Consider the following 20,594-nt stretch of genomic DNA (forward strand, 5'->3'; position numbering starts at 1 on the left):
TCATTGACTGCCAGTTTTAAACAGATTTCCCTTTTAAAAACATGCAAATGAAGTGCTTTCCTCAAAGCCAAAAGGATGTTCCATGAAAGCAAAATCCTCCCCAAAAATTATAAAAAGGAGGTGAGTACTTTGCCACCAGTTACCACTTTCCATCATCTGGCTTCCAGCCAGTAGATGGGGTCCAGCAGACAGATCCTCTTCTATCTGCATAGTCCCATGTCCAATTACTGAGTCTTCAAAAGCAGCCAGGGCCATTTATGATTTTTTGATAATTTCCCATCTCTTCAATACCTGAAAGGGACCTTCCTGTTCTCCAGTGCATCTTTGCATACTGTGATAATCATTTCAAGGATACCTTTTATGAATCAGATGCTGGATATCTGAGAGTTAAGATTTTTGGTATGATCTTGGAGTGACTGGATATGGGACAGGTGCACATCAGCAAGTATAATCCAGGAAGGTTTGGAAAGTTTGAGGACAGAGGATGTTCTATCAGCACAAAACGCACTCACTGATAAGGGAAAGACTGGTTTCTCTTTAAATACTGAAAATGTTGTGGTTCAGTGAAAGAAAGTATTATTTGTGTTAATTGATTTTTGAATTCAATTGGATTTCAGAGAAAATGATGAAATTAAAAGAATCAATTGTTATTAAATATGCCTGCAACTTGCAGAGCTCCTTGAAATATTATCCTGGCATTTTCATCACTGTGTAAATTATAAGTACAATAGTTGGGTTTTATCATCTTTTATAATATTGCTAATTCTCTCATTTTGCATTCAAATAGTTTCAATTTAAAATGGGAGCTGTACTTCCTTAACCTTACGATTGTATATAAACAAGGCTGCAATTCAACAGTCTCAGTCTCTTTATCCTGTAAACAAGATATGACAGAGGACCCTAAAATATGAATGGAATAGATAAAATTATTAGAAAATTATTTCCTTACAATATGAACAACCATCTGTCAAAAAAAAAAAAAAAACAAAAAACCAAAAAAAAACACCCAACAATTCAAAAACCAGAAAGAAGAAGTCTTTCATGTCTGCCTAAACCACAAGACATATTGTCACAGGATGTTGTGGATACCAAATGCTTACGTGAGTTCAAAAAGAGATTACACCGATTAAAGAAAGGAAATCCCTCATAGGCTACTAAACACAAAAATATGGCCCGTGCCTCAGAAATTCAATGAGCCACAGATTACTGGAAGCTAAGAGGAAATATGCTGGGGTTTTACTGCCATATGTTTACCCTGCTCTTATTCTCTTCTTTAGGTATCTGTTAATAGCTATTAACTGGAGATAGGATATTATGTAGGATAACCTTTGATCTGAATCTGCTTCTGCAATTCTCTATTTACAAGCACATACACAAGTACTATAAAATAAAAATTCAAATAAGATATTAATCTTCTACATAGTTATCCTAGTGAAGAACTAGAAAATAAGCATGTGACAACCGGAAGGTCATACTGCTTGGTTATAGATCAAATTTGATGTTGATAATTGCTTATTAAAAAACATACGTAATCAATTAAGAGCACTATCTTTTATGAAATTAAAGCCATGTTAACATTGTAATACAGTGCTTCCTTTGATCTGAAATGCTTTATACCAAGCTACAGCATGAGCGCTGCTCAAGACACAGAGCTCCCTTAGGAGATGGTTTTCACAACGCCACTGGTTCACATTCCCAGCAGCATATATCTCCTGCACTGTGTCAACCACACTGGCAGCCAAAAGAAATTTACTACAAGTTGATCTATGAAGTTCAGAGATCAGGATTTTCATAAATTTTTCTTGGCTGCCAGCACAGTGCCCACAGCAGAATCTACTCACTAACTGGAGTCCAAATACATTATACAAGACACTGTATTTACATCAGCCCCAAGAAGCTTTTATTTGGCAACCTACAAACAGCATGGTACAAAGTGACAGCTTTCTTTGCTTGTTTTCTAGTTATTGCCTGAAAACTTGAATAATTTTTTGAATGTTGGAGAAGTAACAAAAAGAAAAAAAAATTGAATTTTTGAATGTTTAAGTTTGTTTTCCCAAAGACGGAGCTTTATGCATACACAAGTTACAAATATCCCACGTGTATGTAAGTACTTGGCAGTAATATTCTCTTTATATGTCACTATACACTAAAAACATGCATTACTTCTGTAAGGGAGTTCCACTTGTTATTATTTATCATATGTTCTTTGATGGAAGAACTATTTTCTGCAGAATTTCAGTATGGTACACTATCTACCTTGGTAAATTTGCTACAGAAGTAAAAAATAAAGTATTTTAGTTTGACTTCTGTTTCTCTTGCTGATATGAAAATAACCATATCCTATTACTACTACTGATTTACTGTGTTTATCTACACTTAGTTTTTGCCAAATATTTTCTGCTGCTGGAAGACACAGTTCTGTGGTCACATTTTATCCAGTAATTGGTACATTACATATCATGTCTAAAGTGCTTGAAAACTAAGCTCCCAAGAAATCCTTGTTTTCCCCAAGCACTTTCTTCTAAATCTTGCCCTTTCTTGAAAAGCTGCACTTGTGCAAGTAGGTCAATCTTAAATTAATCTAGTTAAAAGTATTGCACTCTCAATTTAAACTGGTTTAACACTCCCTTACATAGGTTTAGATGTATTCAGTAACTTCACTGAAAAAAAAAAACCAAAAACCAAACAAATCTGTTTTGAAAAAAAGGTTTAAACTACCTTAAGTACGTGTAGACAGGCAAATGTGAATTCAAGTTTGATAAATCAGCGCAATAAAGCTAACAAGATGCCCCTTTCAGTTCTGGTACAAGAGAGACAGGATTTTTCTTCAAGCTAGAAAATTTACAGAGACAGTACCTATATGAGATGCTCCTTGGCAGTGACTTTGAATTTCATCACAGTCATTTGAAATATTGGCATTGAAGAAAATACTTTGAAAAATATTTTTGTTGAGGGTTTTGACAGTACAATATATCCAAAGTACTGCCACTCCTAGGAAGGAGTCATTGTCCCTTTCTGTATTTAGATACATCATTTGTTGTCCATAAATTTTTGATTTTAAAACAGCGAGGAGATATATATCACCTAAATGGATTGGAGTCATGAGAACAAGAAAATCTCTCCCTAGTCCCAAGACTGGTATAGTAAGATTTCTTCCTCTTTCTTTTTTCTTCACTTTATTTTTTTTTTTGTTTAGTTTTGTATACAGTTCCCAAGTTCAGATGAAAATAAGCATTTAACATTTTTCTTAATAAGCACTTGATTTTTCAGATATCTACTTATGCAACATGATTTCCATTTCCTGTTTATCCTTTTACATTTTTACATCTTTAAGTGTACATATTGTGAAACATTTTCCTGTAAAATCCTATCCATTTTGATTTACTGTTTCTGAACAGTGTTTCTTCTGCTGTATTTGCCAAGCAGTACCAGAATAACCTGAGTTTTGATTGAAACTGCCTAGGAGCACAAGATACTTTGTAAGGTGCATGAAGAATCCATCCGGTTCCAAATAATTTAAAAAGCTAAGGCTCTTATCTCACCTGAAGTCTAGATAGACAGATCATAAAGGAAATGGAGTCTACTGCAAATGAAACAGCCTACTCTCATGGGAACTTGAAAAGTAGTTGTACTAAGAGAAACTAGAGGATGAGAGCTGACTGAAGGAAGTCCAATATATATACTCTGTATAAAGTGTTGAAAGGATAGTGTCCCCTTTCCTTATTTAAAAAAAAAAATAAAAAAAGAAAATAAATGTGCACCATATTTTGTCTTCCAGAATCTCCCTCATTCCCTGGCAAAAGAAATTTTGTCCTTTTTTCTACTGCTTCCCTGTGATGCTAAGTCTATTGTCCTTCTTTCTGGCAATATTTCTATGATCACCTGCAGCACCATGGATTGAAATTCAGAGAAAAGACCTCCACAGCTCAGCTGGAGTTGAGGTACCAGCTGTACTCTGCTTACAGGGTATTATGAAAGCAAAGAAATATATCCTTGTAGAAAGCCTGCAAGTGTAAAATTGTATGACAGGAGTTTTTTTTCCTGAGTGACAGACCCATTAGTCTTTTCTCCTACAAAAGCCTCATTCATTCTTCAGGATGAGGGAGGAGTCAAAGCACAAATCTCTTCACAGAACACGATTGATAAGAACACACCATTGAAATGAGAACAAAGGAAAGCAGCAATGAGCTATGGAGATGATGCATATCTATTGTAACTGTCCTTGGAGCCTGGAGTATGATTAAACAAAAGAAAAATACAAGAAAATTAACCAAATGTAATAAAAAAAAACCCACCAAATCAACCAAAAACCTGAAGTATGAAGACACTGCAATTAAGTAGTCAGAATAAATTGCTGTAGTAATTAACTATACTCAGAATACTGATATTGTATATGATTCCTTATTTGAAATGAAAATTACTTTAAAAAAGGCAACAGTTTATGCAAGCATTTAATTCAGTTGCCTGTCTTTCCTGAGGTAGATGGCATATAAACTGTTTACATTAGAACAGAAGAAGATGAAGAATGAGACTAGGACTTTTCAAAAGAACTTTATTTTTGCATTCTTGCTGCTAAGTAAACAAGTTGCTCTGTATTTTTTAATCTCTCTGGGATACTGGAATAGGAATCAAAGAAAATCAGCCTCCTGGGGTGAGAGTTAGTTTAAAAATAAAAACAAATCATCATATCTTTTTGCCATTCTACAAGATTTCAAATAATGCTACAAGAAGGTGGCTATTGGACTATTGGAATAATGAATCTTAAAATTGACACTCATCTGGGAGAAATTACTCATCACTAAGATCACATATATATTTTTCAACCTTCTGCTTTTCACTGTTCTGAGACTCAGCTCAAAATGGAAGCCTAAGAGAGCTGTAAGTCTTTCCTTCCTGTCAATCCCAAATAGCATGCTCATCTTCTTTATTCCCCTGGAAATTTTTCCCAGGCACAAAACCCCAAAAAAACAAAACCAAAAAGCCTAAACCAAACAAAACAACATCATAAAACAAACAAACAAAAAACCCAAGCCAAACACCCAAACAAAACCAAAATAAACCCCAAAACCTGCATGATCTTCCATGTTTCCTAAACACAAGATAATCAGTAAGACAATGAGGAAACCTGGCCTACCTGATAGCTAAAAGTCACCAATCAGACAAACAGGTGCCCTGCATTTTCAGATGAAATACACATCTATTGATGTTTCTAGGGTTACAATGACAGGGGAGTTTTCTCTGGACAACAACTATGATCTATGATCCATGGTTCCCACCATAACAATGAAACTAACAATTGCCAAAGTTCTTAAGAGAACTTGCATTGGTCAGATATTTTTATTAATTATCATGTATTTTCAAAAAATCTTCCATTTCTTACTGTGAATATTCCATTTTATCAGAAATATGTGTCCCTCAGAAAAGTATATATGGGCACACCAAAGCACATGAGTTATCAAATTTGCAGAAAAAATTTCCAGTGATAACTCTTAAACCTTTGAGAAACAGATAGGAAACCTTTTTATTATAAAAATTCAAAGTTCTAAGATACATAAAAGCAGTTTTAGCGATAGCATCAATCTACTTTCCCTTGATTTTTTCATCAAAATATATTAAAATTCATTAATACAAGCAATAGCTTTTGCAAACTGCTCTAAAAAAGACAAACCTCAAAAGCCCTATAAAGAAATGAATGCCATTTGGCAATATGAGAATTTTTTTAAGTTAAAGAAGAGTAAGACAGACATAAGGTCGTTCTCTTTCATACAAGGTGTGGAACTCCTCCAAAAGAGTCATCCCAATTAAAATGACATCTTGCCTTCAATGTACACATGCCTGTAGATTTTCCTGAGTGCTTCAAGCAATAGCTCCAAAACCACTGAACATTATGTGCAGTGTTGGTCTCCAACCAACATAAAAACCAGACAGATAAAATCACCTTCATTTCCCCTCATAATGCTGTGACTGACTATGTACCTGTATTCCACAAACAGAGGACTCCTATCAGTTCTCCTTTGAGCTAAATGTACGAAGAAAGCAAATATGAGCTGTGCAATACCACAGTTTTTGCTCAGTAAGAATCTAGGGCTTGCTTCACAAGAATAAAGTGTCTTGAACCCATTGCACAACTGAGGGCTTTTACGGTGCCTTATACAGCTCTTGCTTCAACTGACTCTGGTAGAATACAAGTACTGCACCAATGGAATAGTCACAATACCATATTTATACTCTGAAAAGGCTAAATTAAGATTTTGTTGCAAATCCCAGGCTACAAATACTGCTACATAAAAAGCTCTGAATTTTACTTGGAGGATCTCAGGTGAGAAGGGGAAAGAAAAGGAATTAGATAAAGCCTCTCATCCTTCACAAATTCAGTGTAACATTGAAATACAACAGCTCTCCACTTCTTGCCATCTCTATCATCTTTTATATATGCCAGAAACATCCTATTTGTGCATTGATGAAGAGATGTCCCAATTTTCATGCAAGTGGCTTAGACAGATCTACCAGGACAATTGAAGCTGCTTGGAAACAAAACCTATCTCATCATCAAATACAGAATATCTCTGCAGAAAATCTCTTCTTCGATACTGTTTTGCAGAGATGCAAAGTTAGACCTAGTTTTTAATTAGCATTCCCAGATAATGGCAGTAATTTAGTCACATTACCTTAGAGCTTGGCAATGGCCAGATTTTAGTTGTGAAGAATAAAGGGTATATTTAGTATTTATTTGGTAGATGTTAGGTGTATAAACTGTGCAGTCATTTGACTATAGATAGTGTGTTACTTAATTAAATTGGACACGTTAAAATCAACAATTCCAAAAGATATTCAAAAATTTTTGGGAAACGCCAATTCTGTTCTTGGAATGGCATCTTTAAGATTTGCCTTTAAATGCTGCCACTGCATCATCATAGATGCAAACTGAAGACTAGGTTTTATGTCCATAAGTATCCACAGAATTGGTGGATAGCTGAAGTAGTTCTTGTATCACTGCTAAATAGTCCACATTTCCCCTAAACCTAAATAAGTTTGACAAGTTAAAAAATGCAAACCCAAAGTAGCTCAGATAAATATTCACCAGTACAATGTTTGAATGATCATGAAGTCCCCTAATAAGGATTCAATGTTTTTTCAAGCAAAACATGTTTTCATACTGTATTACATTAAGACAGATACTTTTCTGCCTTGGATTCAAAGAGTGATCGACCAAATACTTTTCTAAAGTAATGTTATCCAAGGAAAGAAAACCATGTGATTTAAAAAACCATGTGACTTTAGGAACAGGGGAACACAGAAGTAGTTTTGTTAGCTGAAAATTCATGCCGCTTATCTATTTTGTTTAAAATTAAATCTTCTCTTACCATCATGATTGGGATTTCCCAAAGTCCATGGCTCATCTGAGTCAAAATGAGTGTCTCCTCCAATTCCTGGGCCAGGAAAATATGCATGAGCTAAAAATCCTCCCTCCCCATCAAAGGGAGAACTGTCTCCATGAAAACCTGATGCAAAAATGATTGTAATATCCACATCTCTCTTGCCATTTTCTAATTCAATGTAAGGAACTTCTTCAAATGTTAGAGGAGTTACATTCTGCCACACATCAAAGGCACGGCGAATGGCTTTACGAGTTTCAGCATCACCTACTTTTGGAGTGACGTTCTTTATGCTGAAAGAAACAGAGAAATATTACATAGATTAAATTTAACATATTAGTAAGTGACATTGCTAATAACTATTTTCCCCTCATTATTATAAGCTCTGTGTTTTTAATAAAACATGCTCATCTGGCATTATATACTTTAGAAAGAGTATTTTTAGACAAGCTGGTGCAAAATTATGGTGTCAATCTGTATAGCTCTTTAAGCTAGAATTTATTATGTTAGCTGGCTTACACTCAGCAGTACAAAAAATCTTATATTTAGAAGATTTAAAATATATTAAAATGAAAAATTCTTAACAGTGGGATAACCAGATTAATTGACCACTGACTGTTTACCTTCTGGACCTCAATTAGAATCTATCACAGCTAAAGAATGTTATGTACTTTCTGATCAAAAGAAAAATGTTTTCAGTTAAATGAAATTTCTATTTATTCGTGAGTTCATTAACAGAAGCAGAACTCCATACTGTGACCACCAACCAGTATTCACAAAGCCTTGTTGCATTTGCAACTGGATAAATTTGTTACCAGAAACAAAGCCTTTTGACTTCAGTACAGGCTAAGATGTCCTTTTATGATCTGATTACATCTGTGAATCTTGCATAATATTGGAGAATCCATCAGAGAAATCATTTTATAGAAGACAATTATGTGCTAACTTAAGAATATGTATTAAAGAGAAATTTCAGTCTCCAATACGTCTTCAAGTTACATACACGTGAAAAGGTAAAAAAAATCAGAATTGAAGTTTACTCTCATAGTTAGCACATTATAGCAAACTTATCTTAAAAAAAACCACTTTATTTTCATTATTGAATTCAAGAAATTAATGTCAATAATCAGTTTCAGACCTATCTAATTTTCTGCATTGTTTCCACTTGATTCATATCGGCAGCAAAAACTCTTTTAGTTTTCAGAAAACTCTTTTAAATTTCAGAAATTTCATAGTTCTAGAGTACATGCAATATTTTTGCCACACATCATGGGACAATAAAGGACAACAAATATACTTTTATGAATAAATCTTGAATGATTGATCTGTTTGATACATTAAATTTGCTTGATTATATGGTATTTATGCTTATATAAATGGAAACAAATATTTCAAGTGTAATTTTATAGATTTTACTTCATATACATATTTTGTTCATATCTTTACGTAGAAACCATAAAATTACATATTTGGATTTCCACTCAAAAAGATTTTAATGTATTGAGTCCAATAGTGCTGTCTAACCAAAGCATAATTTTTTAGCTGGTATGTATGTTCCAAAGAGAAATTAACAGAAATTATAAGATAATACATTGGAGAGAATCCACTGATTTCCTTGATATTTTGTTCCAAAAGTGATTTAACCAATCAATTCATACTTGTGCCTATTCTATTATTTGCCTGGCTTGTATTATTGGTTCTTGTTCTGTTTTTCTCTCTCACATACATGAGTTTCAAAATTTTTCCCCCTATACATAAAGACAGTTAAAAGACATTTCTGTACTGAAAAGTCATTCTTTTTGTTGTCTCTAATAAATTAAAAATTTTAACTCCTTATATCTGGTTATAAGACATTTTCTCCAGTCTATGGAATATTTTCTGTGATTTTTATTCAACTCAACCAAATTTTTAATGTTCTTTTAAAACTGGCTCTGTCAGAACTATGAAGTACTGCAGTACTGATCTTGCTGTCAGAGAGAAAATATCCTCTGATCTGTAGGCATGACCTTACTCTACATGATATAAATGTCATGTGATTTAAAGTGCTTCCTATGATGCTCCTTCATGGTTATTTGCTCATCAGTAATTTTATGATAAGTGTTGCATTGCATTTTCTGTGATTAAAAAAATATTGGACACGCTGTACCAACAATCAGCCTTTGCAGAACCCCTCTCTGAAAGCTCCTGCCTTTGAGAATTAGGGTTTTTTGATATGTTTTAATTAGCAAGTGTGCCCCCTGAGAAAGTACAGCGTTTTGGAACCTGTCCTGTGACACAAAATCAAAACCACATCACAATGGCACACTTATACTGCCATTACCAAAAACTTCACTGTTGCTATGCTAAGAATATCCCTTACAAAGCTGGCAGATGTGCCCTCAGTCAGTCCTGCTGTGTGCTCCCTAAGCACATGTATTGCCTAAAGCAGAGCTCTTTGAAGGATTAGAGCCTCTGTTATTTGCCATGTATAAGAAATATGGAAAATTAATCAACAGGCTCCCATGGAAAATAGAGCATGTCTAGAAAAACTGAAATATTGCTATAGAAAAAGTTCATCTGAACTATACAGCGTGGGCTTTGGGGTTTTTTAAAATTTATTTATTTGTTTGTTTGATTTTTTTTTCGTATTTAGGAATCTTAGTAATTGGTCAAAGTCCCACTTTGGTATTAAGTAAACAGAAGAAGAGTCTTCTGCTGTTATATGTGAAATGAGAAAATGTATAAAAATTGATGGGAACTTTGTATTGGTGGTAAATTGAGTAATTAATTAGTCTGAAAGGGTTTGACCCAAATGTTAAAACTTATCATGTTACATTTTATTGCTTTTCCAGCATATTGAATTAAGTTTTAATCAGACTTCAAATGAGGACTTGAGCCACTGGGCTAGTTTCACACTTGCAAGCTAGAGTAGACTACCTTTGATAGCAAATATTTTCCACGGGATGCAGCTATTGCCTTATTTTTGAAATAGCATTCTACATCTCCAGATTCTTTGGAAAGTAATTCTTTTTTTCAAAGCACACTTTCTGTATTAAAACCAGAGAGATTTCTGGCTTCCAAACCAACAATCTGGAGTGGGCAAGATTATACTGAAAAATGTAGGTTGAAAGAGATTAAATAAATCAGCAGTTATTCCTATACAAGAGCACTTACAGAAAACAACTGTCCACTTTTAATATTTTAAAAAAATTCCAGGTTCACGCCTAAAAGAGCAACACAACACTGAAATAGTCTTGCTAGGAACTTTGCTTAAAATAATTCACCAGTGCAGAGATATCTGAAACCCAAGTTATGTTAAATTTCTTTGATGTTGCTTATCATACAATCTCCAAGGGTGAAGTACAGTAAAATCAATCCATAAAGACAGTCTGTCAATTACCAGAGATACTAGGATTCATCTTTTAAAAGTCTTCAGTTTAGACCTATGATTGCAATAGTAAATAAAGTCTCTTGTGAACCCTTTCTATTACATTTATATCTACATCTTAAATCCAGCAACCACCTGAAACAGTGGTAACTCTCACAGGAGTAAAAAAATTTGGGCATCTTACACTCAACATGTCCAGATAATGGAACTTAAATAGAAGTAAGTGTAGGACGTGACAACTCAGAACCACTCTTATTGCAAGGTGAAAGCATAGCAAGAAAAACACTCCTTAATAAAAATCCATCTTTTTTCAAAGTATTGCTTTCCTAGCCTCAATGTCTAATGATCATTTCACAGCAAAGTTCAAATGAGACAAAGATCCAAAGCTGACATTGACCAGACTGGCAGTGCAACTTTATAAAGAGGTCGAAGATACTGTAATTACAAAACAAAAGGCAATTTATAAGATGAAACATTTATTTTCATGTCATTTTTTATGAACTAATAAATTGAGTGATACTTTTTATAAATTTTAAGAGCTGTTATTTTTAGACAACCATAGCCATGCATCAATTGATTATGCTTGTTTTGGTTATTATTGCCGGTTTTCTATGATTTTCAATCTGATAGTTGCTTCAAGAATTATAACTTAAAAATACATGTCTTCCACAAGAACAATTAGATTTTATCACTGATATGCACTTTTCACATTCATGTACTATTTCTACAGCTGCCTGAGGAGTCCTGTTTTAACAGTGTTAATCTAGAATCCTGAGTCCTATTGATTTCAGAGAAGCTTTGGGTTTTCCTTCCCTTCCCACTCCTTTCCCAGAATATCCTAAAAGAAAAATTTTATGTGTTTCACTGACATATTTTTGGCTGCATCAGCTTCAGGAGCCTTGCAAGATTGTCAGGATATACCTCACATGACTGTGTAAAATCAGTAATCCGAAATTTAAATAGATGAAAGAGCAGGAATTTCAACTGAGTAGGTAAAAAGATGTAGCAATATTCTGTTTGAAAGTAAGCTAGTTAAGATCTGTGCTGATATGAAACTGTTAAAACAAAATGAAATTTTACATATATTAAATTTGAATAAGTCATTGTCACAACCTTTTTATTGTCATTGATGGAAATCAAACCTAAACTGAACCAAAACTTTGGGGTTTGTTGTTTTTTGTGGTTTTTTGGAGTGGTGGGGTTTTTATCATTTCATTGGTTGGTTTTTAATCACACTATAACTTTTTTTGAAAGTAATAAATTACCTCTGGCCAAAAACGTATTTCACTTTGTACCATAATTTCTCTACAAATTAGTTTCTATGAAGTTGCTTCACTAATCTCTCACTCATGTGAGGTTTTTTAGCTTCAACTTTTTTCCAGTTTCAGTTTACTGACTCTTTGTAGCTACAGACTTAGAGTGCTATCTTGGCTCATATAGCTCTTGCTAGTGTTGATTAAACCTAAACCAGAACTATTACTTTTGATTTTCTGCGGGTTTGATTTTCAACCTACTGCTGCAATGATTGAAAGAATTTATAATTATCTTGCTTCTTCATTTTCATGGATTACATTCTCCTCAACATTCATTAAAAGAAGATAAAATGCAAAAGGGATGAGATTTCTGAGACAAACACCCAAGATTAGCAAAATATTTGACAGATAAATGTTTTTATAGGAAAGCTATTTTAAGAGATCTGATGTCATAATATACTACTATGTAATTTAAAATCAATAAATTGCAACATAAACATGGAATTTGTTCTAAATATTACTTTGTATTAATACATTCAAAAAATTTTTTGCTACTGTGAATCAACAGTATTTTCAAAGATCTTTCTTAATACAGTATTTCCTTACTTTTTAGGGTGGATTTCAAATATCCAAGAAAAAGATCTCTCTCCATATTCTACACAATAAGGACCATTCAGACTATATAAATTGCATAGTCTATTGCTAACAAGCCAGATAAGAATTTCCATTGCATACTGAAGCTCCCAGCATTCATTCATTTATCTGAACAACATAAAGTTAGACCTGTTCAAATCTTTCATCTTCTTTCAGAAATGAAATCTAGGATATATCTAACTTGTAAAAAGAAAATTACAATTATCTGGGCCTTGACCCACTGTCCATGGAAGTCAAGAAAAAGATGAAATTATTTACAGTGGGTTCAGGATGAAGCTATTTACTATCTACAGCTAAGTTTCCTGCACCAATTAAATTATTATATATTTCTGATTGATTTAATTTGGTTTTTTTCCTTAAGCAAGAAAAAATAAATCAGAGTAGCTTTTTAATTATTATTTTATTTTAAATCATTTCAAGTTCTAAGTCATGGTTATAAATCAAGGCAAATATTTTAATTTTACAGAACATTCTCCAGTTTTACTTGCAAAAATATTTTGAAGATAAAATAATCTGGGCAATTGAGAAATGACTGACTGATGGAGTTCAGATTATGAATAGTATGCACAGAATTCTAATGAGGAGGGTTTCATATTCAATGATTCTCTGTCTAAAATGGACACATAAATACTTAAATTCTATTTTTACAGAACTGATAACTTTATTGATTCACATTGTTGCTCCTTCTTTAAAGTACTGGATTATTTACTTTCCTAGTAAAAGAGAAGGTGATTTTATTTTTGGGAATCATATGTGCCTTCATAAATACCCCCTCAAAATTTTTTTAAAAAATTTAATTCTTAAAAATCCATTCGTAGCTTTCCTAAATTTCTTCTCTGATTCTATACAATATTCAGAGATTGTTATGTCACCTGACACAGCCTAAATTAATAAGGAAAGATGAAGACTGTATCATTAAGATTTCTGTAGCATTTTCTGTAAAGGGGTCGTAATTCTTGTGCACTCTAGATGTTCTCTTTCACCCCTACACTCTTCTGTCTGGTAACCATCTCAAATACTTAACTTTCTGTTTCTCTTTTTGTAAAAGGCATGTTAGTCTATAACATATGTACTAATAATATTCACAAGATTTATCAGCATGAACTATACCAGGCAGAATTTAATCAGAAACAGAAATTCTAACAAACATCACATATCAGTTCAAATGAGAAGAAAGCTGCATTCCCTGAGGGAGAGCAAGCATGGACCACATTGCACATTCCATGCTGATGTTCCCAAGTACTGGAAATCTGTATTTTGGTTCTGTCTGTAAACACATTGCATTTAAGAATAAATATCACCTAAGTCCAAAATTTAATATGTTGTCAAAAGAACATAATAAATGTTCAAAATATATTATGGGGAAAAATACATTAGAAGTGTAACTTCTAATTATAATTGTAGTTTTAAGTCACTTCTTTAAAACTTCATTTTGAAATTTTGCAGAACTTTTTCAGGTGGAAAAATTACACTTTGAAAATATGGAAAAGCTCCAGGGCAAGGAGGGGTTGAGAGATTGCTTTTGGGAGTATTTATTATGAGGTTTTGATTTTGGTTTCCAAAAAACTGTAAGCTGTAGCATGCACTGAAATGAAGGAGAAATTGCTCTTTCTGTGGAGGAATTAGTAAACTGGTTTAGCACACTTCAGACTGCAAGGTTCAACTGGCCAGGAAGGCACAGAATGCAGCTGGAAACCTGCAGGTAATAGACTGAGGGGTGGCACAGAGAAAAATGGAACAGACAAATGATACTAGAGATATTATTAAAATTTTAGGAAACAAAGCAGGTTAAAATGTCATGCATTTAACATGTTATAAGACTGTAAGCGGGGAATTGGTGCAAAGCGTGAAAAGAATCTTAGGTTTTTTTTTTTGGTCTTTATTTGCTTCGGGTTATTTTTGAATTCAAAAAGATAATATAACATCCTTTTTTTATTCTAATCAAATTTAGGGTTTCTATTTCAAATGTCTTTGTACTATAATTCACTGCAAAAAAATATTACAGACTTATTCACTTCAAAGCTCTGACTGGAGGTCTTGTCAAAGTGAGAGAGAGAACATTTTCAAAGAGGGAAGGCAGGAGATAAGGAACTGCTATAAATTCTTCAAAGTGAGAAAGATTACTAGATAGTTGTCACTTAGTTTAATACTGGACAACTTCATTTGTTATTTGGATTAATGCCTTGGGTGACAGTCCAGAAGATATACAACTGGTAGGATTTAGACTGTTGTAAAAAATCCTGTAATTTTTTAAAATAGGGAATCAGACTCTGTACAAATCATAGTGGTAGAAAACCACACATATGAGTAGTACATGATTACTCATACCTTCTGTGTCCACATACTGTGTTTAAATTCTAAAATGCAAATAGATGTAAAGTGCTGTAGGTGGGCATTTTTATTCTAACCAACTATAAATTACATTTACATTAACAATAAAGGACTTCAACCAATGCAAGATACCAACCCCAAGGCAGTCAGCTGTCTGTTGTTTGATGTTATATCAGAATGTAATGTCTTAAACTAGAATTGTCTAATTCAGTTATAAACCACAGTAGTGACATAGGGTTTCTAATGAAACTATATCTTCACCAGGGTTTGAGGAACAGTCTATATGCCAATTAGATCTTATGAACTTTAAATTTAATACTTGTATGAGCTCATGAGTAATAGCACCAGTTAATGAATTTGAAAACCATTTTACTCCTCAAAATTTATCCCTGTTAGATATTACAGGAATCCATGATGAGGCTGTATAAACTTTCCAACAGTTTGTATTGGAATCCTTGGTTTGCTGACAGATTATGGATTTTATATTATATACATTATGACACTGGTTGACAGAGCTCTAGTGAGAACATCATGAAAGTTTCCATCTAACTTTCCCTTCAAGGCCTCAGTTTTGACAGCAGGCACACTGCTACTACATGCCAAACTCAGGAGTACAGGAGTACTGCCCTGCACACACTCATATACCCATCATCAACTAGACTGGAAATGGTTGGGTCAGTGACTCATTAAATTATAATCAAATAAATTTGTACTTAGAACAGACCCATAGGCACCTACATTTTGCAGAGACTGACTCCTTCCAATACCCTATTTTACACATTTAAATTAGAAATCTGAGTTTTATTACCACACTAGTAGTTTCAGAGTATTATTCCCTGAGAAGTTACCAAGAAAGTTGAAAGGTAACCTTAAGGAAATATTGGATGTTAAATTGATGCTGTAAGCTTCTGAGAATTTACTGGCTTCTAAATACATGCAATTTTAATCCAAGAAAACAACTTGGCTCTTATGCAGCACATACATACTTATAGGAGGTATCCAATGTAGCACTTTTGTATCATACAGTAATAATAAATTTCTCAAAGGATTGAAAAACATTCAGGAATTTATATTTACTTTAAATGAAAAGTCATCACTACTAGTGACATTTGTGTACCTATAGGAATATCTTTGGTACCTGTAAGTGATATGTTTGTGTTGCCATTTCTGTCCTGTTAATGCGTAACGTTTCCGACGAATGTTAAATTTGGAGCTACCTCTTGTTTGGTCAGGCACACCACATCGAGGTTTCTTCATCCAGCTGCAAGAAACAGTACCACACAGTTAAAGCAACAAGGAAGAAAAATCATAACCACTGCATCCTTGATAAAAATATGCAATTATCTGTATATATAATTTTATAGAACATATAAACTAATAAATACAACAGACTGTTGGCATTCTTTTAATTCAAGATACTGAAATTGCTATCTTTTTGATACTATCAAGTATCAAAAAGGGTACTATCTTGCTCTTTTTCCGCGCAATGAGAAGTATCTCATTGCAACTGTAAGCTTCTAAGGGAGATATTTAACTCAGGAATTATTGCCTGAGAATATTTAAAGTTCTGCACAAAATCCAGCTGAAAAATCTAAATCATATACAATAAAAATGATCATTACAGCAGCACTAGATTTCCCAGAAAAGGGCTGTATTTCTACAGTGCTCTGCAATATTTAATTGTTTTTCGATATTTAAAAAAATTTAAACTTGCCAGCACTCAAAACATATTATAATTAAGATGATATCTAATTCAAAATTATATTTTCCACAGCAATATCCTTGAACTGTTTGTCACTTGTAGTGTTAGGCACTATTTAGTTCAAATAAAACACAGCTGAAATTATTTTATATGAGTTGATGGCTGCAGGAAAATTTACCATCAGGAAGAGACTAAGATAAAGTCTTTTACTGCATAAGTAAAAGAAAAATCTCCTCTGTTACTTTCTCCAGTTCATTGTACTATATTTGTATCATGCCAAACAATTACTTATGTAAAAGCTATAGTTTTTCAATGGCATTTACCAGAAGAGTAGTCATATCCTATATTCATGGATGAATTTCTGACCACTAAACTGGCATTGTTTTGTAAATAAATGTACACACAGCAGCTGTATATATGTGTGATTGGATGACAGAAAAGTAATTTGAAATGTCATATCAGAAAGTAGATTCCCTTTAAAACATGCACAGGTAATAAAAAACCTCCAAATAAGCCAACAGTCAATCATCAGCCTCACTTATTTAGATAAATGTGTAAGAAGTGGTTTAAAAGTACAGTTATACTTGTAACACTTCATATATGCAGTAGCTATGGGTATATAGCAAACTGGTTTTCAAAGGCACAAGTAGGTATTAAGCTCGCCAGCCTGTGGAAAAGTACAAAATTTTCTTTATAATACCAAGATGGCACTGGTAAGAGCTTGCAAAAGCGCTGATGTGAGATAAATCTGTTGAGTAGTACAGGTCAGGAGCTGAAAACTAAAACCTAAAACTTTAACTGTCTTAATTGAAGATATCAGGTTCACAATCACATTTCAAATAACATAGAATGGCTTGTTCTAATTTATAGTCAGAATATTTACATATAGCCCATAAAACAGCTGATGTGCCAGGAAAACAATGTTGCTTCCCTAGTGCCTTCAAAGACCATACTGCAAAAAATGTAAAAACCCTTACCCCACCAGCATTTGCTGAAACACACTGCAATTTTACTTCAGGTTCCTCTGTTTTTTGAAATAAAATAACAATGCAAAAAAGTAGATATTAAGGATTTTTGGGATGAAATATTACTGAAAAGTTTAATTTGCTCTAATAATGAAATAAAATGAAGGACAGATGTAGACCTCTGTTACAGACCAAAAGGCAATAATATTATTCTTAGTAAAATAATATATTTACATTTCACGTGATTAAAATTGGCTCAGACCTTCAAAAAGTTTTAGACACATTGTCAGTAATACTTTTTAATAAGGATATATAAAAAGTATGTTGTTGAAATTTCACACACACATTGCAGAAAAAGATGTAAACATATCAAAGATTGGTGTTCTCACCTTAAGGTGATATCCCTACATCAAGAGGAAGAAGCAAGAAATAAAGCAAAACCAAATAACTATTATATTTTGTTAGAAACTGTATGAAGATATTGTAAAAATATATATATCACTCATAGTTCTATCATTTCAAGGGCAATGACTTAAAAGCCATTGAATTAAGCCTTTCTCCTCTCCAAAAAGTTTACATTATTTAGCTTAATTGATGGAGACCTATTTTAATAACAGGGTTTGCTCACTGGCAACAGTAAATAATAATAATAAGAGTAAATAATCCAAGTTCTGAATTTAAAAATCAATCTTCAGTGCTATTGAAATAATTTCTCAAGTCAAAAGATTCAATAATCTTACAGAAAATCTTGTTAATGTAAAATGTTTTCACACTTTAGAACTAATAGTGAAAGTCAAGAACAGTAGGTAACGTGGATTCAAAAGTCAACATTGTATTACCTTGTTAGAACTACTGACAATCCTTTTTTAACTAAAAAAACCATAGCCCAAAATAACACGTTATGAAATTCAAGCAGTCACAATTTGTTCTCGCATTGATTTTGAAGTAGGATGTACCTACCAAGGGTACATGCTTGTGCCCTTATTGGTTTGGACAGGGAGGGGATGTTCCAAGCTGTCATGCTGTCTGGACCACTAATGTTCTTACTACTGCTACATGAGGTCTGGGACTGTAGTTCACACAACATAAATCCAAATATAAATCAAAGTCATTGCATGGGTGGTTCAGTAGCTTTCGGGAAATTATCTTCATGTAAAATTTAAGGAAAGATTCAATTCACAGCCGAAGATTTGGAACATCACCAAATCTATCACCAAGATCTTAGCTGAGCTAAGTTTAGATGTCGAATTTTAAACAAACTAGTGCATGACTAGTATTGGAGCTCAGTGCTTTTGAGCATAGAAATGAGGCAAAATGTTAACAACTTCAGACACATAAATTTTCCTTTGATTTCTATAATACTTTATTTTTTTTCCAATAGTAATTGTTCTCACTCTCACTGGGAAGAAGACTTCCCTTAGTAATAATCATTAATGCTCATGACATTCCAGATACTTAGCACATAATATGGTCTTCCCTCGGGGGAATTGACAAATAAAACATTGATTTTATGTTCTTCCAAATATAGATTCTTCTAACAAAATATCATCAAAGTCTTCCATATTCCTGATTGCTTGTTAGAGTTTAAATTTTTGACATTTTTGAAATGTTTTGAAATACACTTCATTTTTAAAAGGTGCATACATATAATGACTTTGGCTCTCTTTTATCACTTTGTTTTTGAACTTGTAGAAATTTTTTCTGCAGCAGCCCTTCAAAATTAATATTTTATAAGTACTCAATAAATAGGCTTAATTGTAACTAATGTTCTCTATCTGTACACTATGTCACATCACATTCCTCTTCTATCTCCATTAGTTTGAATCTTGAGGAGCTATACATGTCAGGAAAATTTAAGTATTTTAGACTCACAGCAAATCTAGAAAGATCAAAAGAAAAATATGCAGCAAAACTGTGATGCTCTTCCAGTAGAGAGATGAAACTAAACTTCTATCTCAAGCCAGTTGCCTAACCATGTTTTGTTCTTTGTTTTCTAGGAGGAAAAGTCTCTTTCTGTCTCTTATTATTATTAAGCCTTCAAGAAAAAAAATTTACTCTCTCAGGATCAAAACATTAAAAACCATTCCTTTGGAAGAAGGCTCCAGCTGCTTTATCCCTTTATCAAAACAGACCTTTATCCCTTTATCAAAATTGCTCCTACAGTTGCACAATGTTCTGTTGTTGTTGGGCTTTGGGGGTTATTTGGGACAGAGTTATCACAAAAAAGGAAACTAAAAGAGGAGGTTCAACTTGACTTACTGCAATTCAACTTAGTGGTTGGACAAACTATAGATGTCTATTTAAGAACACTACTGAATTATACCCTTAAATTTCTAGTGAGGATAAATAGCTATATATTTCTTTCTTTGCTCACACAGCCTGCTATTACAGGACTTTATTGACACTTGCTAAGTAATAGCAAACAGTCAAAGAGTAAGATGTATTTCAGCCCTGATGATGCCTTTTTTAAGATTTCTCATTGGATATTTGCTGGGGGTACATATACATATATACTTATATATACTTTTGTACAAAAAAATTACTAATTTACTAAGAAAATAAACCTCAGATCAATTTCAAAAGCTCAGAATTTACTTTGTGACTGATAGTTAATATAGAAACAGCAGAGAGCATAAACTTGGTTAGACGCTCATCTAAGCATTGCAAGAAGCATATTTGCCACTTATTTCTAAAGGATGACATTAGAATAAAATGAAGGTTTTATTATTATTGCACAGATTTAGTCGGCATCCTGTACATGACCATTCCATCTGTATATTCAGAAGTTTGCAGTGTACGCCTCAAAAGTGCAAAACAAGTCTTGGGAATAAACCTATATAGCAGTTTTAAGAAAAGACAACAACTAGTCTTTTTCTTTTTGGGATGCAGATGACCAGGAATGCCAACAGTGGGTCCAGCTTCAGAAATGTCTTTTTTCATGAAACA

The 20,594-nt window shown here is 33.3% G+C and overlaps 1 protein-coding gene across 3 annotated transcripts in view; it reads right to left on the reverse strand.

Moving 5' to 3' along the window:
- Positions 1 to 20,594, reverse strand: part of MMP16 (matrix metallopeptidase 16) — a 174,061-nt gene that overhangs the window by 66,698 nt on the left and 86,769 nt on the right. For all 3 annotated transcript variants that reach the window (XM_072924807.1, XM_002199847.7, XM_072924806.1), the window contains 2 exons: positions 16,120 to 16,242; positions 7,365 to 7,669 (listed from right to left, as the gene is read on the reverse strand). In XM_072924807.1, the coding sequence (XP_072780908.1) occupies positions 7,365 to 7,669; positions 16,120 to 16,242 (428 nt within the window). The remainder of the gene's footprint in view (positions 1 to 7,364; positions 7,670 to 16,119; positions 16,243 to 20,594) is intronic.

Source organism: Taeniopygia guttata, chromosome 2, assembly GCF_048771995.1.
Source record: "Taeniopygia guttata chromosome 2, bTaeGut7.mat, whole genome shotgun sequence".
Taxonomy (NCBI): domain Eukaryota; kingdom Metazoa; phylum Chordata; class Aves; order Passeriformes; family Estrildidae; genus Taeniopygia; species Taeniopygia guttata.